This window comes from Betta splendens, chromosome 9 (assembly GCF_900634795.4).
Source record: "Betta splendens chromosome 9, fBetSpl5.4, whole genome shotgun sequence".
Taxonomy (NCBI): domain Eukaryota; kingdom Metazoa; phylum Chordata; class Actinopteri; order Anabantiformes; family Osphronemidae; genus Betta; species Betta splendens.
Window position 1 is genome coordinate 23,836,171 of NC_040889.2, and position 17,737 is coordinate 23,853,907.

The 17,737-nt window shown below is 48.8% G+C and overlaps 1 protein-coding gene across 5 annotated transcripts in view; it reads left to right on the forward strand.

Moving 5' to 3' along the window:
• aopep (aminopeptidase O (putative)) overlaps positions 1-17,737 on the forward strand; it is a 53,432-nt gene that overhangs the window by 32,773 nt on the left and 2,922 nt on the right. For 2 of the 5 annotated variants that reach the window (XM_029163155.3, XM_055512077.1), the window contains 3 exons: positions 10,131-10,247; positions 13,841-13,927; positions 14,008-14,156. In XM_029163155.3, coding sequence (XP_029018988.1) covers positions 10,131-10,247; positions 13,841-13,927; positions 14,008-14,148 — 345 coding nt within the window. In that variant the 3' untranslated portion in view covers positions 14,149-14,156. Of the gene's footprint in view, positions 1-10,130; positions 10,248-13,840; positions 13,928-14,007; positions 14,157-17,737 lie in introns of those variants that run through there. The other 3 variants (XM_055512078.1, XM_055512079.1, XR_008695755.1) reach the window with 2 other exon arrangements.

The following is a 17,737-nucleotide window of genomic DNA, read 5'->3' on the forward strand; positions in this document are numbered from 1 at the left end:
CTGGAGACCCACAACAGCGTGAGGGATCACAGTTGCTCAGTCCTATAGGACACGTGTCAACCCATGGATTTGGAGGCGATTGGTCGGTGGGGGGGTGGTTTGCTGGTGGTGCATATTATTCTGCCACGAGCAATAATGAAACGAAGCGGTCTGTGTTTGGCGTTTTGTCACAGGGCAGTGTTGGTGATTTATGAGACGTCAAAGAGAGACTGACTTTAGTCGGCGTTTTGCAGGCGTAGACTTAAATGTTTTGTGTGGCGTAATAAATCGCAGGTGCTAATAATGGAGCTGGACCAGCGCGTCACCTCTTGTTTGTGTTTCCTCTCAGGGTTGTTTGCTCAGACTTTGACCGGTGCCTATGAAATACAGCATATCTCTATAGAAACGGGGGGTTTCGTAGCATTGCTTGTTGTTGTTTTCTCCAAGAAGACGTCACTGCTTCTAAGCACACTCAGCCGTATTTGGGAATGCAAACTCCACCTCTGTGCGCTGTTGACAAGAACACATCATCACACATCTGGTTTTCCTTCATCTCTGCTTTCCTATCTCAAGTGTGCCGTCTCCTGGTTTCTACCGCTGTCTCCCACTCTTTCTCCCCGACTCCTTCGCCTCCACGCTTTTTCTGTACTTGCTCCGTGTCTCTGTCTGTGATTTATTGGCAATGAATCAGGGATGAGGGAGTACGCCGGAGGAGAGATGGGAACATTCAGGGAAATGGCTGTTTCCGGCCAGACTTCATCACATCAGGATGGGGGAAATGGTCGGAAGAAGAGCATCTGTGTGTACGTGTGCGCCTCCTCCTCCGTCAGTGGACCGACTGGGGATCAGTTGGGAGTTCTTCAGGTTGAGTCCTGTTCTGTCAGCCACAACCCCTTAATTGCTTTTAAATGACTGCTGGATTTGCACACGTACAATATGGCAGTGCTCATGGAAAGGAATCCTCCCTACTGCTGTAATAGTCTATATATATATATATATATAGGAGGAGGACTAGTCTATAAGGCCACTGAATAACATAGAGAGAGAATATATACCATGCCATGACTGTACAGTACATGGGTCACCATTAAGGGTTTTAGCCGTTTTTATCCTGTACTCTTTACCCTGTTCTCACGTGATCAGGATGGAGCGTCTGTGTGCACCCGTCACACTGTGAGCTGTTTTTTCAAGCATCAAGCTACTGATTAGGACCTTCCACGGCTGACTGGTTTCAGGTAAAAGGTCGAGCTAAGAAGAAAGACAATGCTGTGGTTCTCGACGCTCCTTTTGTACAAACAGCACGGCATAAAAACAAAATCATATTTCCTAGAACGATTATACAGCTTTTGTGTTAAGAGTGACTCGTAGATTAATAGCTGGACCAGCAATAGCGGCATGAGAACACCCACACCAGAACGGGTCACCGCATTCCTGCGCGTCCGCTAGATGAAAGATTCCTGAGGGCTCAACTCGTGAGCTGGGCTGGAGTGAGGTGTAGCAAAGGGGCCGGCTAGAGTCACAGGAGAGAGGAGGTCCAGGGTGAGTCCACCACATGTCAAGGGACGGACCTGGAAAGGAGCGATGAGTAGAAGCATCTTCCTGGGAGTTGCCATATTCTGCAGTGTGCGTTGTGAAAAGTGCTGAGCGGGAAAAACAGCAATCAGTCAGGCAAACAATGTGTTTCCTCACACCGGCCTCACATTGATGAGCTGCTGATGTAGCGCTACCTGCCAGCGAAACCTTCCAGTTCACTTGTGTGCACATCTTGACAAACATGGTGTAATAATCCATAAATCTATCAAATGCACGTACCCTTGTACGGAGAGTTTGCCCAGCTGAGCGCTGACTCTGCATACGTTTTATGTGAGTCCAGAGTTTAACCTGTAAAACTTATACTGTGACATGTTAAAATAATATTCTATAAACTGACTGAAAGTAAAATCCAGTGTGTCTATAAAAGACCTGGGACGTGATGATGTACAGTAGTGCTGCCCATTTCCAAAATATAAAAATATGTAATGCTAATTAGGATGTTATACACTCTATTACATTGAGTGCAAATCAGTGCAAACTTTTCTTCTTTCTAAGATTCTGGAGTAAAAGAATGAGGTAGAAATTTATCAGCAAGTGTTGGAAATGAGAAGATTTATGCGTGGAGACGGGAGGAGAGGAGAGAGAGGCGATGGCTCCATTTGTGTTGCGTTAATGAGGGAGAGCAGGCTAGAAAGTGAGAGGGAGAGAGTGCCAGCGTGTATTTGTCTCATTTATCACTCAGCGCCAGTTCTGTTTTCGGGGTCATTTGAAGCTCACAGCCTGTCTCATCTCGTCCGGGGACTCCCTGCTGTCTGCGTGCGTGTGCGTATGTATATGCCTTCCATGAATGGGGGTATACAGTTGGGGGGAAAAAAATAACATGGGTGTGTAGAGAGATCACAAATCAGGGATGATGACAGGGTGTTTTATGGCAGGCATAACTGCCCAGAAATACCACTTAGCGGTGGGTGACACAAAGGCGCACACACAACCTGGGGCCGGGAGCCGCGCTGGGAAGCTGGACGTAGCTGTAGCGAGCGAGAGCAGCTCCGTGGCTTCTCACTGAAGTGGTCAGAGGGAGCACACGCCCTCTCACACACACACACACACACACACACACACACACACACACACATACACACACACGTATGGATGCATTCTGAATCCCAGAAGCATTCAAGTGTCATTAAAGTGCAGCTGTGTTTGTCTTTCCAGCACACATGGAAAACACATCAGAGAGAGAGAGAGCGGGCGAGCGAGCACCGCCTGCTCAGTGCGGCTGCCACGGTGTGTGCGTAGCGAGACCCGCACTTTTTCCACGTGCGCAAATACGCATTGTTGGTGTTGGAGGCGATTCAAAGACAAATTCTGACGGTCGGTGTAATGCAGCGCCATAAAGAGAAGCCGTAGCGCGGAGGTCACGGCGCTAAACCCGGTGTCACTTCAGTGAGATATTTAGTGAGAGTCGTGTTCAGTATTGGCCCGGGCTGTAAAACGGAGCAGGCTTTTTAGTGGTGGTGGAAATGAATCAATGCATTGCACATAAAACCTGATTTAAGCATCACCTCCTAGCTTTCATTGGTACCGTGTGTGTGTGTGTGTGTGTGTGTGTGTGTGTGTGTGTGTGTGTGTGTGTGTGTGTGTGTGTGTGTGTGCGTGTGCGTGCGTGTGCACAGCTTGCTGAGTGCTAAAACATCTGTCTTTCCTGGTAATGACTAGGGAGTTGACAGCCCTGATGCAATTGCCTTTGTCATAAACACACACACACACACACACACACACATAAACTAATGGTGGCTGTTTGCTACTAGACCTATAGACACAAATGAGATATGAGAAATGGCCTCTAACATTGTGTTCTCTGTTAGTTTGGTTTTGTTTTGTAAGTTAAGTTAACTCTATGTAGTCTTCTTTTTGTTTGTCCTAAATGTGTAAATACTGATAAAATAATACTACAGATGTGGATGACTCAGCATTTGACCTGAAAAAGCTTTATAAAACCAGAAAAAGACAATAAACAAAAAGCGTCTCAAAAATAACCATCAACCTTCAGATTCTACCAGGTCAAACGTCGTGTTGCTCCAACCTCACAGCGGCTTCAACCGTTCACATTTGTGCCCTGCGTGCCGTGTAAGCTAGCATTAAGATCGCCAGATAGACACATGTAGAAAGTTGGCGTAGGTTGTTGCCGCCCGATTTTCTGCAGGCGACGGCTTCGGATTTAAATTCCACAGTCTGGGATATCATGTGTTTCTAAGCTGGACGGGGTCTTATCATAAAAAGACAAAGGATTGTCTTCTTCGGGGGTTTTAATGCAAAGGCAACAACACTTTCTGTGTGTGTGTGTGTGTGTGTGTGTGCGTGTGCGTGTGTGTGTGTGTGCCCTTACAGCTGTGTGTGTCTGTGCAGCAGATATCTGGGCTCAGTCCAACACATACCTCTGTCAGCTCACACGCCTTAAACTCAGCGTGGAGTTCACACAGGAGACGACACGCAGCCCTGTACAGTACGTACTCCACACACGCGCAAACACCAGACGGGCGAAGCGCCCGGCGTTGGGTCCGCGTGCTGCGTTCGCTGGCCTTCGGTTTGGATGGCGTCGCTCATGTTTCCCTCTCCTTGTTTACCCTTTCACAGCGGTGTGTGTGGTGTGTTTCCACGTCTGAGGTCACTCGTCGTGCATGTTGGTGTTTTACCCCCATTACTGTTGTCATTCAGCTAAAGCAGGCTTTGAATGGACAAATCTTAGCTGCCTGTGTCTCTTAGTCTCCTGTGTGTTTGCTGACATTTAGTCAACAAATGTCTTTTTTTGACCCATTGGTGCGTGCGTGTGTGCGTGCGTGCGTCTGCCTCTTTCTACACGTGCCCTCTTGAACATAGTATTTATTCTAATCAAAAGCAGCACACACCACCATATTTATTCATCCCCAACCAGCAGAGTCACTGGCTGCCACTGTTTGTAATATTTAACTATGACCCTTCCACTGCTCCCACCCTCCCCGTTCGGGTCAGAACAAATGACACGAGGAAATGAAACCTGGGTTCTCAGCTATTTCTAGCTTTAGTCACATTTCATATAGTTTGGTACCTCATATGTTCCACATCTTCTTTCTCCTCACCTCCCTTTTGGTCTCAGCTGATGTCCAGCTGTTTGGATGTGTCTCTGCAGCACAACTGCTGCGCATTTTTCTCTCTCACACACACACACACACACACACACACACACACACACACACACACACACACACACACACACACACACACACACACACACAGTCCTTTTGTTCCAGCTGTGTTTCAAAGACCTCTGTCTTTCAAAGGCAAAGCTCTCGCCAGCCACCACTGAGAGCTGGGTTCAGTCCCCTGTTGTCTCCCACGCCGGTCGGTTGGGCCCGGTGGAGCTGGGTGGAGGATTTGGGCTGTGAGGAGGCTTGTTAAAGGCATCCAGTGAAGTTGGCAGGTGAAACACACCCAGCTAGTCCTGCAATGAGGAGGAAGGGATGGTGCTTTCCAAAATTGGGAAGAAACTTCTAAAAAGCTTATTTTAAAAATATGAGCATGTATTTCAGGACTTATTTGTTTTTCTATTGGGAGTGATACAGCGAACTGTGGGAGGAGGAGAGTGGGTGAGAGGGAGGCGAGGGAGGCGTCCACTGGAGACGGCGAGGTTTGCAGCTTGCGTCGAAGCAAAGTGCCAGAGATTAATTAAACTTCCCCTGTTTTGAAGGTGTGTGTGTGCAGTGCGTGACTCAGAGTGGCGATGAGTAGGAGACAAAACATGCTAATTGTGTTGACGGTCAATGCCAAATTGCAGAAACACTGAATGTCACATCAACACCCCACCCTCTGTGGCTGCGCGAGGGAGAAGCGGTGGAGGAGCGAACCCATCCAACGCCGCGTGCGCTAAAAACGCGCTCGCCCGTCCTTGTGTGTGGGTGTTTTTCTTTGCCTGTGTGTATGTTTGCCTGCCTAATTCCCCCTGAGGGTAAGAACTCTTTCCCCCACTGGCTCTGCTTTCTCAGCCTAACCCCTGACTCGCCCCGCCGTGACCCCGCGCTGCTCTCTGATTGGCCCCGGGGACCGCCCGCTTGAAGGCCAAGAACAAAGCGGATGCAGAGAGGAGCCACTGCTCCGGGCTCCCGACGCCCGCGACCGGCGGGCGATCGGAGGCTCTGCCGCCGTTGGGTGGCGCGTGTTCACATCCCCCAGATGGGCTCTGATGCGTGCGTCTGCTCCCCGTAGCATCTCTAATCACACTGATGAACCGCACTCCTGACGCTTTGCCTGTTGACAGCACGCGCGCGTCACACAGTGATGAGACAGTGGATCTCAACAGCCATCGTGATTGCAAGGTCAAATCTTCAAACGCTGGCGTTTTCGCCGCCTCTCTCTCTCTCTCTCTCTCTCTCTTTCTCTTTCTCTCGCTTTGGTCTCGCATTGTCCGACTCCCTCGAAGGCTCTTGATGCGCTTTGATTCCTGATTAAGCTCGCAGCTGATTGCGGCGGCCGCACGGACGTCCCCCTGACTTTGTTGATGTTGCGCCGGTTGATTGAAGCGCTTTTGGGACGGCGATCGAGCGCCCCATTAATGATTCGATTGCAGATACGGTGGGCGCTCGGCCGCGGGTCACCGCAGAGGTCATCGGCCTGTGACCCGCATTGTCTGAGCGCAGGTGTGACATCATCGCAGAAGGCCGCTTGCAGACAGGCTCTCTGATAATCGGTCAGGATTTCCTGTGCGGCGCGTATTTCTGTCCGTTCCTTTACTCCAAGTGGCCTAGAAGCCGCTAGAAATGCCTTTTAAGGTCTCTTTAAACCACATCAGTCTTAGCTGTCACTTATCATATTTATAGCCGAGTGAGGTGCTTCCTGTTACCGTGTGATAATTAAATGAAGTCATCTGTTTCGTACCGGTGCCGTTTCTCCACCCGCCACATTCGCCTCATGTTTCACTACACTACATAAGAGTGGTACAGATGGTGCAGCCATTTCAGAACTAAATGACCACTTGCCAACATTTATTATTCCCAAGTTCCAGTTTCTTTACATCATTTGGTTTTCAATTATTTTTGCCTCTTGCTTGCTGTTTCACTCTGGACCATCTGCCCCGTTTTACTGCGGATTTTAATTCTGTGCAGCTGTATAGGACAGTTACAGACTGATTAAAAGTATAAGTATTTGTGGGGCTATTTATTCTGTCGTGGCCGTCGAGAGAATCCTAACAGCTGCTTGGCGTCGTGTTTCTCCCCAACACCCCGACCTGCTGCTGCCGTCGGAGCAGTTGAACGTCTGGGCCCTGAACTCTAGTGTAACAAAAAGAAGCACAAAGCGAGATAATGGATGCAAGGAGGGACTTTTAATTGGAGGTCACACACACACACACACACACACACACACACACACACACACACACACACACACACACACACACACACACACACACACACACACACTGAAAGGAGTTGGTGGTGGCGACTGGGAGCAGACAGTCGCGGAGACAGAGGCAGAAAGGGGAAGAAAGAGAGCGAGTGAAACCTTAGTACCTCAGGCAGCGTGGGACGAGGCTTTTAGCTGCTGGTGCCAGAATGCGTTTTTACGAGCCTGCGGTCAGACTGAAATAAAAGGCGGCCAAGCGGCTGAATGGCATCGCACATACACGTATGCGCACACACGCGATTCAATGGCCTCTCCGAAATCACAGTTTGGTTTTATAATGTCACAGCTATTCGACGTCTCCAACCCCCGTAACGCAGCATGACTGAACAAGCAGCGCACGCTCCCCGGCGGCGTGGACGTAGGGAGGAGGGGGAGGAGGGGAGGGGGCAGGTAGGGGAGGGGGGGTGGTACCAACACCTCTGTATTACCCTGATGGGGACGGGGGCAGAGACGGGGGTTGTCTTATTATTCCTGGACTCATTATGTAGATTTTATGGTCCGTTAGTTCACTTGCTGATGTTTTTCCACAATCCCTTTTGTGACTTTTCTCCATTGCCCCATCTGCTACTTGTCCTTTCCTTTTTTCCAATGTCCCCGTAGCCCTCGTGTTTTTTTTTTTTTTTTACTTCTTCATCCGGTGACCTTCGCGTCTCAGGATATCACACCAGCCACACTGGCGCAGGAGTTTGACCCACGACGCTCTGCCCACCGCCAAGTGAGGAAAGGGGCTAAAAAGGCTGGTGTGACCCAATAAAACAGAGCGGCAGGTGTTTTCCTGTGAGCCAGCGGCCGCAGGAGCCGGGAGCAGAGGTGGCTCCAGAGGCGCCTCTTCCAGGGATATGACGATGTGTGGCGAGTGACCACTCACGATAGCAAGAGATTAAAGACGTCGAGATCGCGACCCTGTCCGGTTTTACTCAGGCAACGCGAGGAATGGAGATGAAAGGGTGAATATTTTAAATCGGTCTCATCAATGCGTACGCGCTCCTGAAAAGACGTGGACGCTGCCTATGTGCGGTACTGAACTCGGTGAGTGGTACTCGCTGCTGTTGCCATGGAAATACTGAACAAGTGATGGATTGTCGAAAAAGTGACAGGAATAAAATGTCTTTTATGTCATCGCCTTAAAAAATGGACGGCTCTTTTCATCTTTTACACCTTTTCAGAAAGTGAGATCTCTGTCAAACTATTTATTCACAACGCTTAACTCAGCCTTTCATTACAGCCTGATCAGATCACAGTGCAGCTGCTGTGGATGTTGTGACTGCGTGAATTAAAGGCTAAAGCGCTTGAATCCATTTTGTGCACCACAAACATGTTGTGCAGCAGCAGTAGCGTGACTAATGTTGCTTAGTCCCGCAGTCGTATACCTCACGCCCACACACGCGCACAAAATGTAGCTGCTCCGTCCTTTGGAGACTTTCTCTCTCTTCCACACCTGTAACACACACACACACACACACACACACACACACACACACACACACACACACACACTCCCCTTTATGTACTTGATTTCATTTATAGTTTGTTCACTGTATCCTGTGTTTACTAATAGCTTTTTGTCTCATTGAGCTGTCAGTCACTGTGTGTGTGTGTAAATGTGTCTCATTGTTCTTGCAGAGGTTTAGAGGTCAGTGTGTGAAAAGGACATTTCAGTAACATATTTCCCAGAGGTCCTTGCAAGGCTCAACTCAATATAAAACTGGCGGAACAAGCCCATGTCAGCGGAAGTGGGTTGTGTGCTTTGGCAGTTTAGCTTAATATTTAATGTTGATGAGTGAGATTACAGGTTGTCCAAGTGTGTGTGTGTGTGTGTGTGTGTGTGTGTGAGAGAGAGAGATAGACAGAGACTGATTGATGTTTGTACAGTTTGACAGATATATAGGAATTTAATTACTATGTTTTCCTCCCTCAGCCTACTGTATTGTGAGTCACAAATGACCTCGCCGTGACATAGGAGTGCGTGCGCGTGCGTGTGCGTGTGTGTGTGTGTGTTCACAAACAGAATAAGGACAGACAGCGTGAGGGGAAGTGTGAATGAAAGGAAAGGCTGGAGACGTAAGCTACAGGTAATAGGCATTGATTCGATCCTTTGCTAGCTGAAGTCTAGGCGCTGCTCCCTCAACAGCTACTTCCTGAAATGTTCCTGGTTTCAGGTCGAGTGTTTCTTCAGTCGCTCTGAGAACCTTGTTTCCCAAAGGTCCCTTTGAATAGATAGAAATATACAGCCACATCTGACCAGGGTCATCACGCCTCTATGCTTCTATTCTCCGGCCTGGTGTCTCAGCTTGATCATTACGTGATCACACAGTATATTAATATTTCCTGGATATAGTTTTTATTTGCAGGTGTTTTTCTTCTTTCCGGATGTGTTTACCTCCTACTCTGCCACTCTCTCTCTCTCTCTCTCTCTCTCTCTCTCTCTCTCTCTCTCTCTCGTGCTCGGCTTCACTCAGTCACACAGACACTTCATACTTATTTTCACATTGGTCTCCGTGGGGCCTTCAGCCATTAATTACGTCCCTGACTGGGACCGGAGAGGGAGTGCGGTGTGGAGCGCTGGGTGTATCAAGGAAAGACTCAGGCAAGGCTGGGCACAGGTCTCCCCAGAGGAGGAGGAAGTCGCTCTCTCATATCGCTGCCCACATCCATCCTCACACTAAACGCCATTAACTCGCCGCTGAGCTGTCAGCGTCCCTGAAGAGGGGAATGCGGCAGGTTGTTTCCTTCAGGTTTACCTCATGATCACACACTCGGCGCGTGCTCCATTAAGGTGTTCGTGTGTTTCCTGAGAAGCTTTTACTGTCTGTCATTCCTGCGATGTCTTGTCTCACAAACTACAAAGATATGTTCTTCAAAGACTGCATTTTTACTGCGGGTCCCTGAACAATGCTTCTGTCTTTACTCCTCTGCAATAAAACAATAAGAAAAAGGGCAGCTTCGTTGCTCTAATTTCTTTTTTCCAGCCTTTGGATCTTCCATGAATCTGTTATCTTTTGCCTGTTTTGTACAAGAAGCACTTGGTTTACCATATTTATGTAATTACCACTTCATCTCTGTTTTATTATGCCACCATCTGAAAGTGGGCAATAACGGCTGACATTTTTAGCAATACGCTTTAATAGGAATGTTTGGATTAGTCAGCACAAATGAACTCATAAACTGTTCCGTCTCCTCAGCTGGTGCCGGAGCAGCTGGTGATGCTTTTGGAGCTCCTGTTGGAGGAAGCGGAGTTGAGCGCCGCGACGCTGCCTCTCCTGCACCGAACCTACGACCTGCAGAGCCGAGACGCTGAGGTACGGTACTGTAGGACCAGGCGCTCGGACCCGCGAGCTCGTCCAGCGCCACAGCCTCTGTGAATGATAATCTGAGCAGGCTTCCCATCTCAGGGCCCATCGCTTAGTAATATGTAGTAAATCCTGCTGTAATAGCAGCTCTCTTCTTTACAGCCGCCATTACTGACTAAATCCCACAAGCATTCGCTTCATGTTTTACGGCTACACAAGTTCCTTAATGGTACTATTAACAGCGTTTTGCCTGTGTGTGCTCTGCAGCTTTGTGTGTGTGTGTGTGTGTGTGTGTGTGTGTGTGTGTGTGTGTGTGTGTGTGTGTGTGTGTGTGTGTGTGTGTGTGTGTGTGTGTGTGTGTGTGTGTGTGTGTGTGTGTGTGTGTGTGTGTGTGTGTGTGTGTGTGTGTGTGTGTGTGTGTGTGTGGCTCAAGAGGAACATACTGTACGTCGTCCCCTCCCACCACGCGTGAGTGTGAAAGCAGCTGCGATGGCTCGTAAACGCTCCGTGCTCACACACAGCTCATCTTTAAAGGAGCATGTAGGTTCTGTTCTGGTTGTAATAATTAGGAGCTGTGTTGATAGTTCTTTATTCTACACCAACGATTAAAACGAGCAGCCTTGTGGCGACGAGCTGAGGCCGCCCTGCGTTCGGCCCCGGGTCCAGTTTTAGCTGTTGGACCTCCTTCAGTCCGACTTCCTGGCAGATGAAAGCAGATGCTCAGCTGCAATTTACAGGAAAAACTCTGTGTTTGCTAAAAATACACAGGCCATTATGCACATGCTCATGGATGGAAAAAGACACACTTACACGGAGCTGCACACACCTGCACACACCTGTCTAAAGGCAATGGTCCAGTCCTAATGCTAGTAATCTCATTTAGAAGAGGTTAATCACCTACGTCTCCTCTGATAAATGTGGCCATTTATTCTCTTCTCCGCGTCTCTCGCTCCTTTCTTTTCTTTCCCCGTCTCGGCGTCTGGCCCGGCTCTCCTTTGTGCCGCGCCGCATCCTCTTCTGAAGGCTGATGATTGATCTGTTTGACATTCTGCTACTTCTAAATACAGGACTGAGTGCAGGTTATGCTGTGCAGCCCCTCAGTGTTCCCCTAATAGAGAATGGAGGCTTTCATAGTGGCTGAGTATTCGATTATCAGAAGGATTGTTATGGATTCTAAAAGGCACTTAGCAATGCAACAGGTCTGAATGCGAAGTGATACAACCTTGTGACTAACTGTATCCTCGGGCCAAGCAGCATGCAGGAAAATAACGACTGCTCTGATGCTTTTCTACCAGTTCACCGACTCTCATTATCCCACGTTAGCATGGTCGCATTCGCGAGCATCTCTCCCATCGCGTGCCATATTGCTCCACCACCTGTTACTTCTGTGCTAAACGCGTCCCGCTGCGAGTTCGGGTGCGACGCTGCACAGTGAAGGCGATAAAGAGGCTCGTCGTGGGGCCGAGGGTGCCGGCCTCAGTTTCTGCGTGCGTGACCTTTTGGGGGAGCGTGTGCGCAATTGTGGAGGGAAATATTCATCTGAGCAGCAGCGCTGGTGCGGCGCGAGTGACCCTGAATGCGTGCGTGAATGCGAGAGCCCGCTCGTGCGTTCGCATGTATTACGGAGAGCGTGTGACTCTGCTCCCCTTCCTTTCGTACAGTATGAGCCTCGTGTGATGTGGCCACTACTGTTACACTGGCTGTTTATACAGTGCTTGTGCGACCCTGATTCAGTGTGGGTCGGAGCACACAGGGCGTATTGTTCACCGTGCACAGGTCGGCCTCGCTCCTCTAGTGACTGGAGGCCTCAGTGGACCACGAGGCACAACTTGTGGAGGAGAGGAGATACAAGAGTGAGTCTGAGAAGGCTTCACTGGCTCATATTAGACTACCCAGCATGCATTGGGGTATCACATTTGTATATTTAACTCGGATTAATGTGGAACCAGTCAGATCAATGTTAAATCAGTCTACATACAATATGTGATGTTCTTCATTCGGTTCCTCTACCCTGATGTCATTTTTCAAAAGTCAAATGTAATATTCGTAAAAGTTTGAGTTTAGAGTTTTGCATAATTCTTCAATAATTATATTTTATCCTGCTAAGAGTTGCCCTTTTTGACTTGTCCCAGAACACTGGTGTTTAAACCTTTCTGTTGTTCTTAGCGTTGTCACGTATATTATGTCTCAGTTACCATTTTAGGGTTTCTGTGTGTTTCTGTGGGACCTCGGGTTGCAGAGGAGGGGTTGGGGTGCGGTAATAAATGAAGGAATGTCACTGTGTAATTGCACGTGTCAGAGAGAGGGGCCCAGCGACAGGAAACAGAAAAAGAAGGGGGTAAGTGGAGGTGCACCAGGCAGCTGCCTTGCCCCAGGGCTCTCCCCAGGAATGTAACGCAGCGCAGGGAACAGCTGCTGGGGCTGCGCAGGCCAAAAGGGCAGCGCTGGCACCAGAGGGTGCACATACTGCACACACTTGTGCACACTCACAGACATTCAGGCGCGCACGTCTCCCCGCAATGTGGGCAGCAGGTAGAGGAGCGAGTCACATGTGACCTGCAACCTTTTCTTTCTGCAGACATTTAGAGTCACCGCAGGGGGAGGATACTGTATATGGTAAAGGGGAGCTCCAGACCAGACTTTAATCTGTTTGTTGTAAATAGAGCATCACTCCGTCGCCATTCTCGTGCTGCATAAAGCGAAGGGGTTTTTTTTCCAGGCACAGACAAACAAAGCAGAACACACAGCAGCTCTCAGCTACTTCCAGTTGGCTCCTTTCTGCAACACTCCCTCTAAGTGAAAGTGATGTAAACTGCCCAAAGCCCGAGCTGTTAAACTAGAATCAATCAGCAAAAATCCCACGCTTGGTCCCTGTCCTCTCCAAAGGACTAGTTTATTACCCTGAGTGTGTGGAAATAGTTATGGGGGAGATTGAAACACCTACGAGAAACCAGCCAAGGGAAACTGTCAGGCTTTAAAGTAGTGGCAGTGCTTTAAAAGATTCCTCATCAGGATTTTTATCGGTTTTCTGTCTCTTTTATCTTCCTCTGTCTGTCTCCTCCACTGTAATATATCCATATACACGTGCACTGTGTATCCACACACACACATACGCGCACGCACGCACTCACACGCTCGCTCATAGCAGATGATGAAGGATGATGGCTGAGGCAGGGACAGAGCCAGTCTCTGATCTCTCCTGTAACCGCGGCAACAGAGCTCCTATTGATCCTCTGGGAGAAAGGCCAGGCATTAGCTTACATACAGAGAAGTAGACCCACGTCCACGTACAGTAACACACACACACACACACACACACACACACACACACACACACACACACACACACACACACACACACACACACACCCATGACATTGCCCGAGAAACAAAAAATAATAGTTCAAGATTTTATTCCACCAATAAAAGGTTCACGTCTGTTGTTGTTTCCGTTCTGGGTGAATCCATTCACTGTCAGAGGAGCTTCCATCTTCCTCTCTGTTTGTCGGGGAGAGCCTGTTCACAGTGATGTACGAGTGCACACCAATTTTCTTGCAGTTTAATTAGTGACGCCGTTTCTGTTTCCTTGTTTTGATCTGCAGGTGCAACATCGCTGGTGTGAGCTGGTGGTCAAACATGCACACACTCAGGCTTATGGAGATGTGGAACACTTTCTGATCCATAACCAGGTGAATGTAATGAAGCCTTCAGCACCGAAGCTGAATGAAAAGCGTCGGCGTCATAACAGAACGAAGTGACTGCGTTTCAGGCCATGGGCGTGTACCTGTACGGGGAGCTGATGCTTCACGAGGACGCTGAGCAGCAGGCCGTGGCTCGTCGCTGCCTCTTGTTGGTCCGGGGAGAAATGGACCAATCGGCACGCAGAGTGGTGGAGGAGATGGTCCTGTGACAGCGGAGGTGAAGTCTCGTGCCTGGTTCTCCGTTAGATTTTGCACCTGTTGATTTCTTTTGAGTTTGAGTGACTCTCAGCGGCGTTGAATACATCAGTGTCTCCTACCAAGATGAGTTCAAACTGTAGAAACACATTTGTGTAGGTTTAGGAATCTCCAGCAATCTGCTGGGTTTTTACATTAAAATTAAATTGGCCCATATTCCTTTGACCTTTTGTCCCAAAAAGAACTAATAATATTTCAGATGGGCTTGAGATGAATTTCTCACATATTTTGTGTCCAACTATGAGGCATCTCTATTTGGTTCTACATGTTAAAAACACAGCTTTTCTGCCACGTCTGACCTTTGAGTCCCAGATAACCCCTCTAAAAGAAAGCTTTGTTGGACTGATCCTGCTTCCATCTGGCCCAGCAGACAGTCCGCACTTGAGTCACTTGGCTACCTATGCTGCACATTCCTTCCTGAGCCCGTTGAGTGTGTGTGTGTGTGTGCGTGCGCTCGTTTTTTTCCACGGTTTCACAGCAGCGCCGTCACGATGTGTTTGTCAGAGCAAGAATCCGGGAATGCGTTCATCATCCTCAAACAAACGAGAGGGGGATGAGAGAAAAGAAGCCAGAACGGGTCAGCGAGCATTTTCCGAGAGGCTCGGGACACTGTCCACCCGATGTGGGGTGATTTTTATACTGTTGACCCCAAATTCCTGTGTGTGTGTGTGTGTGTGTGTGTGTGTGTGTGTGTGTGTGTGTGTGTGTGTGTGTGTGTGTGTGTGTGTGTGTGTGTGTGTGTGTGTGTGTGTGAACGCTATTGTCGTATTGTCGACCACTGGACTTGTGGACAATTCAGAACAGCGAGGGCTTTATTGGTCTCACATTAAATGGCAGGAAGAGAAATTTATGACTCAGTCAGACAGAGAAGGGAGGACGAGAAGGAGCGGAAGGGAGGACTGGAGTGAAGACAGATCTCTTTGAAGCTGCTGCTCTTTTTATAACAGCCTTGAGTTCCTGACACTAACTTCTGAATAATGACAACAGGAAATTGAGTTTAATGAAATTACTCAGGTTATTATCCCAGAAATATCTCAGCTTGTTTTGAGATTATCTAAAACATATTTTACTAATTATTTAAGCGCTTTTGTGGGTTTGCTGTGACTGTCTCACCTTTACTGTGCCTTTTTAAAAACTAAATGAATCAGTAAACAAGCTTCTTAGGGCGTCAGAGGTCAAACAAGGCGCCTGCGACCTTGATTAATGCCGCCTGTGTCAGGAGGTGCTGCTAAATACTTGTCCACATCAACCTGAGTGACTTACGGCACTAAATCCCTTTGTGGGCTGTGACCAAGCCACTACAAGACAGGCTTTTATCTTCAGACACAAACACACACACAGACACAGGGCTTTATGCATTTGCACAGGATGTGAAAGGCTTTTGAGGCAAGTGCTCGGCATCTGGCTCAGTCCTGATAAATCTCTCTGACACACACGCGTCGTGCCTGCAGATCTCTTGCCACCATCCTTCACTCCCTGCTCGCGCAGCTTCATCCGCCGGTACGAGGGGGGGGGGGGGCGAGATCCGGACAGCAAAGACTCAAAGCAGCATTTCCAGATTAATATCGTAACTTTCACAAGTGCGTCCCATTGGACTGAACCGAACGAGCCTCTGTAAACATCGGTGGATCAGGCTGCTCAACGAGCTCGGGTCCAGATCTCGCTCCAATTAAAATGATGGATGAACGGACGTCCTCCCTGCTTTTTCCTACTGTACTACAGGGAGGTGGGTTTATGTGTTAGTGGTCCTTCTCTGTTCTTCCGTGGAGCTTTCTCAGGCAGACCAGTGCTCCTCGTACCCTCTTGTACCCTCACACATGCCACAGCGCAGAGGGATTAGCCAGAGGTGGGCTGAGAGGGTCTTAGCTGGAGACGTGTCTTTCAAGGCGTTCGTACCCCTTAAAAGCACGACCCTTTAAAGAAGGATGGTCTAGTGCTGTCCCCCCCCCCCCGTGCTCGCTCCCTCGCTCCTTCTTCCCCCGGTACATGCCTCCGGAATCCCTCTTGATCCGCTTAATGAGGTGCATATCGCCGGGTTAGCCGAGCGTGGCGAATGGGAGAGGAGGAGAGGGCTGAGCGAGGACGCGGTGAGGGAGGAAGGAGGCGGCGGGGAGCTACAGGTCCATGTGACGCGAGGGCGGGGATCCAGGGGGTAGAAAACGAAGGAAGTCGGAGATGGCAGCGCCGCGGTCGCGGGTTGACGGTAGATGAAGGTCCCGTTGTTTCATGTCTGGGCTGTGAGGGTTCCTGGCGTGCTGATTTGTGACTTATGATAAAATCACATTGCCAGGGATTACCACACAGGCCTGACCCAGGCAGCTGCCATGGCAACCAGGGCCCCTCCTGTACACACACACACACAGGCGCACACACGTTCCCCAGAAATGTAAGAAATGAAGTGGAAGCCTTAATTTACGATTGCTTCTGATTGTGTTTGAGGAGTTGATGGTCTGGAAGTGCAGAGAGGAGAAAAGGGATGATGAGGCAGCAGGTCCTAATGTGAGGGTGGGTGTGTACGTGTACGTGTCATCCAGACAGGTGTGTGTATCCTCTCTCCAGCCAGGCACAGAGCTTAGCTGATTGGTGAACAGTGATTGATTCCCTCTTTGTTCACAGTGGCTAAGTTCTGCACCTGAGGAGAGCATGACCCAGACAAGTAGACAAAGACGACGGCGACGGATGATTGTGAAAGGAGGAGAGAAGCTTGAGTTTTTACTGTGTGTGTGTGTACAAATAAGCCTATTGTTGGCTCTAATTATCTAATGTAATGTGAGTCTGTACATTTCAGCCAGACAATTTCCTCGCCTTTGTCCCCCTCTGTTTACTCGCTTCCTACTTGATTATCCTGCATCCTTCACCTCTCCCTTCGAAACATCTCCGCTCTCACGCGGCTTCACTGTGCGCGTGTGTGTGTGTGTGCGTGTGTGTGTGTGTGTGTAAAAGTTTCCGCTGAGACCCCCCCAGGCAAACGAATTAAGCACACGAGCGTCCTCGCAAACTCCAAACTCGGCGCAACGCGACTAATGAGTGCCACGCTTCACTCTCCTGGTTTTGCCCGTTGTTCTTTCATCTCCTGTTTTCGCTTTGTACTTCCACCCCTCTGTTTCCCTCTCCTCTTAGTAACGTAGCATTAAAGATAATACTGCAGATGATGCCAGTTGCACACTCTGTAGTTTTGGCGAAGGTGAGAGCAAGTGCCTCAGGAGAGAGACTGTACTTTTCCAGTACTAATGAGGCCTGGGGAGACCCAGACGCTGCTTAATGCTGACTGATATTTCTGTCCACCTCCTTCAAGCAGACACTGCGAATGTCTATATTCATACTAGCTACTAATTCCGAACAGCATGTTCTCTATACCAGTTACAAATTTAAAATTAAACATGGAACATATGGATGTCAATGATTAATCACCTAATGAATTATTTAATATTTTAATCATTTAAACTATATCAGCCAGTGCAGGAGATGACGGTGAGTCACAGAACAGTCCAGAACAAAACTACTGAGGTACAATGAGAGTAAAATACGAAGTTGCTTCTTCTC